This window comes from Carcharodon carcharias, chromosome 11 (genome assembly GCF_017639515.1).
Source record: "Carcharodon carcharias isolate sCarCar2 chromosome 11, sCarCar2.pri, whole genome shotgun sequence".
Classification (NCBI taxonomy): domain Eukaryota; kingdom Metazoa; phylum Chordata; class Chondrichthyes; order Lamniformes; family Lamnidae; genus Carcharodon; species Carcharodon carcharias.
This window is the reverse complement of record NC_054477.1, coordinates 34,760,179-34,773,365: the sequence shown is the minus strand read 5'-3', so window position 1 is coordinate 34,773,365 and position 13,187 is coordinate 34,760,179. Positions and strand designations below refer to the sequence as shown.

The following is a 13,187-nucleotide window of genomic DNA, read 5'->3' as shown; positions in this document are numbered from 1 at the left end:
TTTAGGCCAGGATTTTCTAGTAACAAAAGTTCCATTGATGTTCAGCAGGAATGGGCAGGACCAGAAAATCCTGGCCTTCATGTGGGTGGGTCTAAATTTTGTTATATTACCCTCAACATTTTTCAATCTTGTTAATACTTGGGAAGCTAGGGTTAAATACAACTCTGGTACGCAAGTTAACAATTTAAATTATCAGGAGAAAGGAGTTTTGTGGTGGTTAATATGTAAAATGTTGAGCCAAATGTGAAATTCCAGACATTCTAATACGTTAGGCGTGGAGTTACACGCACTCCCTCCAAAACAAAAAAAGGTGGCATGATAAACATAATCTAGTTATTTTACATTACCTGGGAGGGAGTTTCCACCCCTTGAAATTTTGAGCTGACGCTCGTATCAGTTCTTCTTTCTCCAAAGTAGTCTAAACTTTCCTATTAGAAAGGGGGCAAAACGATTACAAGGTTGCAGTTCTTTAATACAATTAGAGTTCAGACACTATCCTCAAAATTTTAATAGATTAGTTAAGACTTTTTACACACTAATATTTAAAGTTCACAAAACTCTGCAAAAAAAAGATAAGTTTACCTTGGCATTCTCAAATTGATCACTGTCAATCAGCCAGGTACAGACCATTGTTCCAGTCCTGCCTAAAAAAAAAAATCAGATAAATTCATAGTTTAAGGCCAACCTGACAGTAGAATTTGAGAGCTAAGGTTATGGGATACCCTAAAAGTGTACCTTAACCCCAACTAGATAAAATGGTAGCTTCACACACCAGGTCATTATAATTGTGATCAAGAATGCCAGTTAGCACCACCAGGAAATTGTGATCGACCAGCACTTAAGGCCTAATGTGTGCAATTGATTATCTTGACTTAGAATCTGAGTTTATATTTATGCATTAATTAACTGCCCTTTCCTCCCCCACAAGTTACTACAAGTTATAGTCCTATAACCAAAAAGCCATACAAGCATTTTTAATTGTGATTTTTAATAAAATCATGACAATGGTCAAAGCATTAATGTTCTAGATAAATGTTTTGTAATCATTGCAAGATTATGGTCCAATGTTAAATTATCTCAAAGCTAGATTTAAAAATTCCAATAATCATTTACACAGCAACATGAAGGTGCTGTTTTACATTTAAAATTTCCAGTGGCCACTGATGAACAATGGAGCAATTTTACATCCTAGAGCTCTGTAATCACAAGAAGCTCAGATTGCACACAGATTGATGAGTATAATTCCAGTTCTCTGACGCACATTCGCTGCAAGCATGATTCCTTCTTAGAATTGTTGGATTACCCCATATTCAGATCCCTTACCTGGAAATGCATTTTCAGCAGTTAATACTAGATGAATAGAATTTTTTTTTCCCCTAGCCAGGGGTGGGTGGGGGGTAGCAGAGCTATGTGTTCTCAAGTCACATCTTAAGAATACATAATTTCATAGGAGTATAAAGTTACAGAAAGGGTACTCAAGAGTTATTCTTAAAATAGATCTTATTCTAGCTTTAATTACATAAAGCCCTCCATACTAATCTTTGTTCCAAAACCTTTCCCAACTTTTCCCATCTTTGTCACAGGAATTATTATTTTTTTAATTATGCCATTTCAGGTTTTTCCCATGTTCTATTTTTCTAAAGTTTAATTCTTAGCAAATGCAGTATTAGTAAACCTTTTCAATTTCGTTTGAAAATGTAGATTTTTTTTTAAATCTTCCCATACAAGATGTGACCATTTTATGGCAAGATTCTTTGAGGTCTCAAAACAGCCAAACTCTCAAAATGTTGTTTTTACTGACTGCATAACATCAGAAAACAACACTGTGCGAGTGTCAATCCAACAAGAACATCATCGTTACTTCTGCATTGAGGTGGAGGGCTAAAATTGATGCCAAAACATCAAAATAGGAATACAAATAGTAATTTAGTAATACAGAACTTGAGTATTGTCGAAATTTTTCATTTTGTACTCATTAGGACAATTTGCAAGAATACAAATGTAAGGGAAAATAACAAAATTAAACTGAATGAGAAGAGTGCTGATTGGTTGGCAAGTGAGCTCTGACTGGTAGAGGCATTGCCATGGAGAATGCACCAGTTGATGGTGACTGAAAGTTAACCGCCAAGCACTGTTTGACATTTCAATCAGGCAGCATGACCGATTCCTCAGAGCAATGCCTTGACCAATGCACCAGCAAATGGCCATCACTTATTTTGTTTAGCTGAAACAGGTGCAATGCGTGTACATGTTCTGTCGGCAAAGAACAGGGTCCTGTATACATGTAGCTTCCAGTAAACACAAATGCACTGCACTGCAAGCCCGACTGAATCTTAAATTCATTGTCAACATAATTCTTAGCATGGAAGATAATTTAACAATTGTTGTGCAATTATGGAACCACATCTAAATGTTGGACAGTGCTGAGTTTTGTAAGTCGTCTGTACCTTGCCCATTGCAAACAGTGGAAGGGACATGCTTCTTGATAGGATCTGCTAGTCTTTGGGGTGTACAGCCTGAATACCTAGCATCCCACTGGTGCAAAATTCACATACCGCATTACTCATCTGAGATAGGAGGATGTCTTTTGGCTTGATGGCAGCATTCTGTTAGTGGCAAACACCACTTGTGTTGCTACTGCATAGTAGCAGTGTGAAACAGCTAGCTTCATCTTTTGTTCAAATGTGGCATGTGAATTTCAGTGATGCTGGGTATGAGGTGTAACGACCAGTCCCTGGGCAAGGTCCCCCAATTTATTAACTTCTCAAATGGGACCCCAACTTTGTTGTGCTCCCAAGTAAGGCAGAATGAGCAAGCTCCCCTTTATTCAACCACCCACTCCCCCCATCCCCGTCCCCTCAGTTGGCGGCAACTAGGTTGATTTAAAAGGGATCCCTTCCCCCTGTCCAAATGTATGTGTTTTTTAGAAGGAGCTAATTTAACCAGCCTTGAGTCAAAGAAAGAGTATGTTTATTAGTTACTAAAAAAGAGAAAAAAAATGCAACACATACACACAGATCAGAAATTAAAAGTTAAGATATACAAATCAGTCTTTGGCTTGTCCATGAGGAGTGGATGGTGAAATATGTTGGCCATTATTTGGGTTATTCTGGTAGAGCTGTCTTTGGCAGTTGATTTGGAGACACTTGGGTCTGCAGGTTGGCTGAAGAAGCTGTCCCATTTCCTTTTTGATTGCGGCTTAGCTGCTTTAAGTGCCCACACGGGCAAGAGCATCTTTGTCTGCAACTGCAGGGGTGACTGGTTGGCTCTCTTGTTGCTGTCTCCCACAGAGCACGCCAGCAAATGAGCACCCTAACACTGTCCTGCAGCTAACTTTTTAACCCATTTTTCCCTGCAAGGGGAAAAAAAACCTGTCTTGCAGCCAGAGAGACTGTTTTCTTTGATCTCCGGCCATGTTACACATTGAGATATGAATCAACAGGAGATGGATTTTCGATGCCCACTGAGACATGGTTCAGTCTTTTGTCTCTGTAACCACAGGAGATTAAAGTTCAGTCTTTTGCATCTTTCCTTTCTCCCTTTTAAGTGTCTCTGCTTGAAGGAGGCCATGACACCTTTTCAGGTGTGACATTCCATGTTCTCTCAGGACAGGTCTGTCAGTTTAATCCACATAGGAATTTTCCAGAAAGTAGTCACTTGGTATTTTCAGCCATCTTTTACTCAGTGTCCTTGTTTGTCTTTCTTTAAAAAATACACATCTTCCTTAAAAAGTTTTATATGCTTGTTAAGCAATTCATGGCTGTAATCAGCTTTTCATGACAGTAGGCCGTATGTCTCAAAACTGGTGGATCATATCAAACAGCCTGTCCCTTCCGCTGTTCGCAACGGGCAAGGTACAGACTGTACCTAACCATCCTGTGCTTGCAAAACTCTAAACAGTATCCAACGTTAGATGTGATTCTGCGATAGGACAACATTTACTAAATAATCCTCAGTGTGCTAAGAATTACACTGAAAACTAATTTAAGATCATCAGTCTTGCAGTGTGGCACATTTGCAGGTAATGGAAACTACATATTAATACAAATGGCCCTGTCTTTTGCAGACAGAAAGACCATGTACACACATTGTGCCCATTTCAGCTACACAAAATAAGTGACAGCCATTTGTCGGTTCATTCCTGAGTGCAATGCCTTGACCAGAGTCAAGCTGCCTGATTTAAATTTCAAACTATGCTTGGCAGTTAATTGGCAGTCACCAGCAACTGGTGCATTTTCCATGGCAATGCCTCTCAAGTCCACTTGTCAACCTATCAGCACTCTCTTCTCATACGGTATAAATTTGTTTTCCCATACATTGGTATTCTTGCGAATTGTCCTGATGAGTGCAAGGTTCAACGATCTTTTCTCCAAGCAATACTCAAAATAGGAACAGGAAGCTTTCTAGGTAAATAATCCATTATCAGAAGTTGGCATTCATTGATGATTGTATAATAGTGTGCAATTTGCAACATTTTCTCCAAATTCTGATGTCTAATTTCTGACCCTCTTGTGTGGTTAACAAAAAAAACCCTATAAAAAGGGGAGTTGGATGTTGGAGTGCTAATATGGACTTTTCCTTCACAAATCAAAAAAAAACGCCAAATGCATCAATAAAAGACAAGTTTTATTAAAGCATTAAAGCACCTAATATTTGGTGAAACAATAATTCTCCACCCAAATATTCTAATGATTTCTATGCATCTAGCTGGCCATTATTTGCTTTCTCGTACCTAGTCTCTGCATGAATTCTCCTGCTGCAAGCTTATTTTAAGCTTTGATCCTCCAATATTTAAAATCAGTTTAAGAATCCAATATTCATCAAAAAGTCACTAAACTCCTGTGAACCAGAACTTCAGTAACACTGCATTGAACTTTGAGCCCACCGATAAATCATTAATGTTTGGTAAACAAATATTTTACTTTATTACACACTGTTTAACTATGTGTTAATACTACTTAGTGGCATTAGGTGCTCCTTTTTGGAAATCTACCTCAATCCATGAGCAATTGGGTGGAAGTCATCAAGTCAAAGTTGTGATTATCGTTATTTATTGAAACAACAAGAGTTTCAAATTATTTAAATTCACATGTTGGAAGATGTTACTTTTGTCTTTTCAAATTTAGAAACCACTGCACCGAACACACGTGTCACATTTGAGTTATGCCCAGTATAATGCCCAAATTATTTTTAACCTGCAAGGCTCTTTTTTTTTTAAGCCTTGCCAACATTATTGCCTCCCAGCTCAGTTTCATCAAGTGACACTGCAGGCAAGCTTTTTGTTCCCCTCTAGTTTCTAACTAACCTATTTAGCTGCTTTAATTTTCCTTTGTCGGCTATCTTCACAGGCCTTGCTCGCTTTCCTCTTAAAAGAATCTCTGGTTACGTCACAAATCACCCCTCTGTCCTTACTATTTTATTTGTTCCCAGTTGGATGGACCTTGCTCCCACCTCAAGCCAATGCAACTGCTGACCCACACATCAGTTAGGCCAAAGGCCTTCCCTAATTTCAAGGCTACCCAACATCCTTTCTTCCCTCTAACAATTAAGCTTCTCAGTAGAGCACTGCACTGAACAGTTTAGATTATGTACTCAATTCCTAGAGTGCAAGGGTTCTGGGTTACCAAGTCCCTATGAATCAGAGTGCACCTACATTGGCCAAGGTCTTTAGTTAAACAATAACATGGCCCCAGCACTCTTTCTGCAGGTTATTAACAGAAGGTTCAAACCCAAATTCTTTGTGCACAATCTAGATTGACACTTCAGTGCAATGTGGAAGGAGTGCTGCAGTATCAGGAAAATCATCTTCTAGACAAGGTGTTAAACTGAGGACCTACCTGCTCTCAGGTGAGTGTAAAACATTCCAATGAAACATTTGAAAAGGAACTCTGCTGTTCATGAAAGCTTTGTGCATAAATTGGCTGCTGTCTGTCTACACTAAAACAGTGACAGCACTTTGAAAAGTACTTAATATCCAGAAGACATAAAACTTTATAAATTCAAACACTTTACTTTCCCACTATAGCAATCGCAAGTCTGTTCTTCATTACAGGCAAATGGACAGGCACTACAGTGCAATAAGACATAATTATAAACCACATAAACCCATCAATTCTCCACCACTCCTTAACCCCTTTAAAATAAAATTGCAACTGTGCAGATACATTTGGGCAAAAAAAAAGCCCACCGTCAGTTATGCTAAATGATCCCATCTATTCTGCTGCAGGCTGCCCAGGTTTTGTGGGGCAGAATTGTCTAAGACATGCTCCCCTAGAAAATTGTGAAAAAGTGATTCATTCTCATTGTGCGCCTTGGCATTTTATAAAAGAGATAGAATTTTAAAAACACATTTGCATTTTCAACCGACCAAACCAGACTATTTGTCCCAAAGTTATCTGCTACATTTAACTTCCACAAGCCCAATAATGGCTAAAGTCCCCACTGAATCTAGTTCGCAGAACAATTTTATCTTTCAGGGATTCTTATCTACAATCCTCACATTTCATACCAACACTTGCCCATCTCTCTCCTCTTTACCACCCAGCAATTCAATCTGGCTTTTGATTGAGGGAAGAGGAATGCAAGTGATCTACTTCCTGCACAGATCATTCAAACTGACTTTCCTTTCTCCCACATTGCAAAACAGTGCTCCCAGTTTGTCACCATTAACAATTCTCCCCCCATTTCTTTCCTCCAGTCTTAAGGGTATCATTGCAAACGAAAAAGACTCACATTTATATATCGCATTCACAGCCTCAGGGCATTGCACTTTACACTTAATGAAATACTTCAAGGGTGGTCAAATAGAAGTCACTCCGCAGTAGACTGCAAATAAACTGTTATTTCACCTCAATTTGCAGCATCATTTAAGGAGTAATGCACATGATACAGGGTCTCAATCTACACTTTATTTATTAGCGCTGTTTGACAGGTGAATCAGACTCTCAAAACTGCCCATTTACTGAACAGTGTCACAAATGCAACAATAAAAAAAAATCCAAGCACTTCTCAAAGAAAGATACAGATGAGTAAATATTAAGAGAACCTCTGCAGAAAAGCATCCCAAGAACACAAGAAATAGGAGGAGCAGACCATCAAACCTGCTCCAGCATTCAAATCGATCATGGCTGATCTTAGGCTTCAACTCCATTTTTCCACCCACTCCTCATATCCTTTAATTCTCTGAGACACCAAAGATCTGCCTATTCCAACCTTAAATGTATTCAACGATGGAGCATCCACAACCCTCTGGGGTAGAGAATTCCAAACATTCATAACCCTTTGAGTGAAGTAATTTCTCCTCATCTCAGTCCTAAACGATTGATCCCTTATCCTAAGACTATGCCTCCGTGTTTTAGATTCTATGACCAATAGAAACAATCTCTCAGCGTCCACCCTATCAAGACCCTTCAGAATTTTGTAGGTTTCAATGAGATCACCTCACATGCCTCTCAACACCACAGAATATAAGCCCAGTTTACTCAGCCTCTCATCATAGGACAGCCCCCTCATCTCAGGGACCAATTTAGTGAGCCTTCACTTTACCACCTCCAATGCAAGTACGCCCTTTCTTAAATGTGGAGACCAAAACTGCACAGAGTACTCAAGATGCAGTCTCAAAAAAACCATGTACGACAGTAGCAAGACTTCGTTATTCTTGTACTCTAATCCTCTTCAAATAAAGGCCAACATGCATTTTGCCTTCCTAATTGCGTACTGCACCCGTATGTCTTGTACAAGGACACCCAAGTTTCTTTGGACATCAACATTTACCAGTTTCACACCATTTAAAAATCATCCTGCTTTTTTATTCTTACAAAGTGAATAACTTCACGCATCCCCACATTATACTCCATCTGCCATTTTGTTGCCCACTCACTTTGCAATCTCCGTGTCCTCCCCATTGCTGACCTTTCGATCTAGCTTGGTATCATGAGCAAACTTGGATACATTACTTTGTCTCTTCATCCAAGTCCTTAATATAGTTTGTAAATAGTGGAGGCCCCAGCACTGATCCTTTCAGCACTCCACTATTCACTGCCTGCCAATTTGAAAAAGCCTCGTTTGTGCCCACTCTGGTTAACAGATAGAAAAATCATCTATCCATGCCAACAAACTACCTCCGGCTCCATGAGCCCTCACCTTGCCTATTAACTTTGTGCTGTGCCTCATCAAATGCCATTTGGGAAAAGCAGGTATACTACATCTACTGGTTCCCCTTTATCTACTCTACTAGTTACATCCTCAAAAAACTCCAATAAATGTCAAACAGGATTTCCCTTTAGTAAAATCATGTTCTAATCATACTAGGCTTTAAGTGCATTAAGATTTCCTTAATCTTCAGTCTCTTCAGGCTGCTGAGAGATGAACATTTTTCATGTTAATTAGATCTGGCTATTTAGGGGCAAGAGCAGGAACCACTTTTTCCGCACACTGTGGTGGCAATCTAGAAGTTTCTCATCCAAAAACACTGGATGCTGGATCAATTGAAATTTTTAAAACAGAGATCAATAGATTCATATTGGGTAATAAGTAAACAGATCAAGTGTGGGTAAGTTGAGTTGAGGTGCAGATCAACCATGATTTAACTGAATGGCAGGACAGACTCAAGGGACTGAATAGGTTGTTATCTTCCTAGGTCAGGGGCAGATCTGAAAATAGCAATTGGAGACAAAAGTTTAGACCTTCATTGAGGCCATGAAAACAGCAATTATTGGATTCCCTCCCCCATCCAGCTATAAAAAAGGACATTGTGTAGAACCTGTAATTTAAAAAATCTGAATTAAATGTAAAAACGTCAACTGTTAAACCAAAAAGTCTCCTACCTTTACCACCTTTGCAATGAATCGCTATAACATTCTTCTCATCAGCTGCCATCCAATCCCGAACATTAGCTGTAAATTTCAGCATGTCCCTGATGTATAAAGCATTACAACTCTTGAAAGTTCATACCAGAAGGCAATGCAAGGTAGTTAAAAGCGTTTTTGTTTTTAAAACAAGAATACTTTCACCTCAATTAGGCAAAATAACTTACTCCAAAGCAGGCACGTTGTGGTCATCAATGAAAACTCTTTCCACTCTGTAATGAAAGAATCTGGGATTGTAGCCTTTTTCACCTACCACAGAAACATCTCCGTTAGAATCAGATATTGAAAATCATTAAATAAATAAATGGTGTTAACCTACTGTGGCCAATTGAACTTTTAGAAATCATTTGCCATGTTTAATTCTCCTTAAGTCCTTGCTGCCACCTTATGGTGCAACAGCTCATATTATTTGGAAAATAGTTTATTCCTTTTGTCCCCTCCCAACATCTCTCAAATACAACTTTTTCTAGACTTTCAGAGAAAGAAACAAATGAAAGAGTTATACAAGATGATCTCCAATTTTAATGTTGATTTAAGATGCATTTTTATTCCCCAGTCGGGTCAGTTTCAGCTTAGGAAAAAATTCACTTAGTGAGCTTGATGGCTATTTTTCAGACTAAAAGATGATAGACAGTGGTGTGACCCAAGTGTCAGCGCTAGGATCACTGCTTTTTTATTATGTATATTACACATATAAATGACTTGCATAAAACAGTAAAATTTCAAAATTTGCTGATGTTACCAAACTCAAAGGATTAGCAAGCTAAGGATGATATAAATCGCCTGCAACAGGACAGATATGCTAGTAGAATGGGCATACAGGGAGCAGGTGGAATTTAGTAGGGAAGTGCAAAGTGATGCATTTTTGGCAGGAAGGTTAGAAAGGCACAATATAGACTCAATTCTAGACTGTTCTAGAGAGTGTGCAGGAACAGTGTCAGGGTTCATATGCGTAGACAATTGAAGGTGGCAGGTCATATTGAGGGTGTAGTTAGCAAAGTATATGAGATCTTGGATTTCATAAAGAAAAGCACTGAGTACAAAAGCAGGGAAGCTATGTTGAACCTTTAGTTATGACCTAACCAGAGCTGTAGAGAGTATTGTGTTTGTTCTGTCACCACATTTGAGGAAAGGTGCAAGGGCCCTTGAGGGGGTGCAGAGGAGATTTACCAGAATGGTTTCAGGGATGGAGGATTTTAGTTAGGTTAGATTGCAGAAGCTGGAGTTCTCCTTGGAGCAAAGGAGATCGCCAAGAGATTTGATAGAGGTGTACAAGTCTATGACAGATTTGATAAAGTAGACAATGAAAAGCTGTTCCCATCAGCTGATGGTACAAGGACCAAGGGACACATAATAAGGTTTTGGGCAAGAGATGCAGGGGGAACATATTCTCAATGGCAAAAACAGAATTACCTGGAAAAACTCAGCAGGTCTGGCAGCATCGGCGGAGAAGAAAAGAGTTGACGTTTCGAGTCCTCATGACCCTTTGACAGAACTCGAGGACTCAACATGAGGACTCGAAACGTCAACTCTTTTCTTCTCCGCCGATGCTGCCAGACCTGCTGAGTTTTTCCAGGTAATTCTGTTTTTGTTTTGGATTTCCAGCATCCGCAGTTTTTTTGTTTTTATATTCTCAATGGCTCCTGAACATGAAGAGGAACTTCTTTTACATAGCAAATGGTGATGACCTTGAAATCACTGCCTATGAGGGTGGTGGAAGTGGAGACAATGATTTCAAAAGGAAACTGAATGGGCACTTGAAGGAAATAAGCTTGTTGTGCTAAGGGGATCAAGCAGGCAAATAGGACTGGTTTGCTCTGCAGAGTGCAAGCATGGACTCCTTCTGTGAGATAAAATGATGATGAATCACTTTGCTCAAGTGTTTCCAGGAACTATAGCAAAAAAAAAAATGGGACTACAGGAGGAGAAATATTTACTGTCAGCAAGCAATAGTGTTAAGAGAACACTGCAAATCACAAATTATCTGCAGCATGTAATGACAAAAAAACATTCAAAATACTTGGAATTATAAGATTGGATTATCTATTTCTCTATAAATGGCATTGCTTGGACACAAGCACAAGGTTGCACTAACAATCACATCATGAACCAAGGGTTAGTGAACTAGAGTTCACAGATCACATCATGAAAGGTTAGTGAATTGAATTCAATGTATTGTCCAGCTTTTCTCCCTGCCTCCCCACCCCTTTCCATAATAAATGTACTCAGCCAACTTTAATGTTAGCAAAGCAATTTTCATTTTATTCACATCAGCTACAGTGGTTTATTAGAAGGCCTTGCAGAGTTGTGACAGCAGAGAAATTCTACTGCAAGCTATCATAAAGATTATTTGCATCTCCTCATTAAATTTTGCATAGCCCAATTTATTGGAGTTTAAAAATGGACTTTGGTCAGCACACTCTTTAGTAGAAGGGTTTACAGTTGCTTTGTTTTAGCCCCCGTAGTGTTTGGCTGATCAAATTAACAGCTTCTTGCAAGAGGGTGGGTACATGAACTACAAACTCCAGAAACATCCCAAGTAGTATTGGCAACAGTTTAATTTCCAACAAACATAACTGCAAGTTTTTAGACTGGAAAAGTAGACATAAGTTATGATCTATAATGGTAGACCCATCAGGAGCCATTGAAAAGATATTATCTAAACGTTAAGACATGTGATGTGAAAATCTTCCTTTGATTTAAAGGATGCTGCTGAAATGATTCACCTTCAGCTCAGTCTAGTTTCAAACTTCAAGCTGCTATAAATTGACATATGCCTCCTACAGAACCTGCATCGTCATACATCACATCAGTACCCTTGTGGATGGATTCACTGCAATGTCATGCTGCAATCCTGGGTCAGGATTTAGAAGTATGGTTATTAGTATTCAGAATGAACTGTAAGCTTTGTCAGCATGGTATATTTCGCTTTTAACAGGGGGCAGGGGTACATGGTTGGAAGCACCTGCAATTACCAGACCAAAGTATAAAAAATAATTTTTAATCCTCTGGCACACTATTCCAATTCACAGAATCCATTACCCCACACACTCTTGAGGGGTAGGACGTATCTACATTTTACTTCAGAGTTGCAACAACTCAATATAGACAAGAACACAAGGCAAGTGTAGGAAAAAAAGCGGGGTGGGGGGGAGCTGGAAAATGCTGGAAAAGGATAAGAAATTGCAGTGACAAAGATTACTTAAATGTCCCACTATAGTATGGCACCCAGAAGTTTTAGTGTAATTTTGTTTACTATGCTTTCTTATTTGTGATCAAACCAAGAGACTGATTACACTTAAACATTTCATTTTGACAACACTAAGCAGTTCCAAATTAACCCTTCATTTGCTACAGATCTCAGCAGATCATCACCTCCCTGTTTCACTTATTTTGTTTAGAAATATTGATCTGAGGATGTGGTCAAGGCCACATTTGTGGTCCAATTCTAACTGGACCAAGATTTTTGTCAGCTTTCTCCCTCTTAACCACTGCTGTCCTTCTGCTGATCATGCTCCCATAAGTGGTAATAGGAGAGGCCTTCCAAGATATTAACCTAGTGACAATGAAGGTATGCTGATACCTCTAAATCAGGGTAATGTGCAACTGGAGGGAAACTTGCAGCTGATGTTGACACAACATTGTTGCTTGTCCTTCCTAGTGATAGAGGTTGCAAGAAAGGTGGCTACTATCAAAGTAAACCTTGTGAATTGTTGTGGTGTATCCTATAAATTGTACAAACATAGGCCTCAGTGTGCCAGTGGAGGTTGGTTCCATTATTAACCCAATGGCAATAGCTGAACTATTTTGCCCTGGGATGGTGTCAAGCTTCAAGTGTTGTCGCAGCTGTGAATGAGGAACATTTTGTCACACTCCTGAATTGAGCTTTTTGTTGGTTGATATGTTTTGAGTAGTCAACAGATGACCCACTCATTGTACAATATGCACCCTTCACTCTGTTCTTTTAGCCAGTGGCAATATGGTTGATCCAGTTGCACCCAATCAGGGGATGACCTGGCCAAAATGCTGATGGTGCTTTTGAGAGTCATGGGGAGATGGTGTTTTTTTTTTCTTGTTCAGGATGTTTGTCACTTCTATGGAATGAACGTTACCTGCCACTCCCAGGTTCTGCTGTAGGCCAACCATAACTGCTCATCAGTTATGAATAGAACGGAGCACTGTGGAATTGTCAACCAGTTCTATTCCTGATCTTTTGAGGGATAAACCAGCAGACAATGGATAGATTAATGAATTCCTGCGGGGATGCCTCAGGTTTGCGATAACAGACTTCCGACAATCACAAACAACTTTTGAGTTAGT

The 13,187-nt window shown here is 39.3% G+C and overlaps 1 protein-coding gene across 1 annotated transcript in view; it reads right to left on the bottom strand.

Annotated features, from left to right (window-relative positions):
- tpte (transmembrane phosphatase with tensin homology) overlaps positions 1–13,187 on the bottom strand; it is a 70,946-nt gene that overhangs the window by 14,463 nt on the left and 43,296 nt on the right. Inside the window, exons 11-14 of the mRNA XM_041199270.1 lie at positions 9,035–9,116; positions 8,826–8,914; positions 583–644; positions 348–428 (exon numbers count right to left, since the gene is read on the bottom strand). Coding sequence (XP_041055204.1) covers positions 348–428; positions 583–644; positions 8,826–8,914; positions 9,035–9,116 — 314 coding nt within the window. The remainder of the gene's footprint in view (positions 1–347; positions 429–582; positions 645–8,825; positions 8,915–9,034; positions 9,117–13,187) is intronic.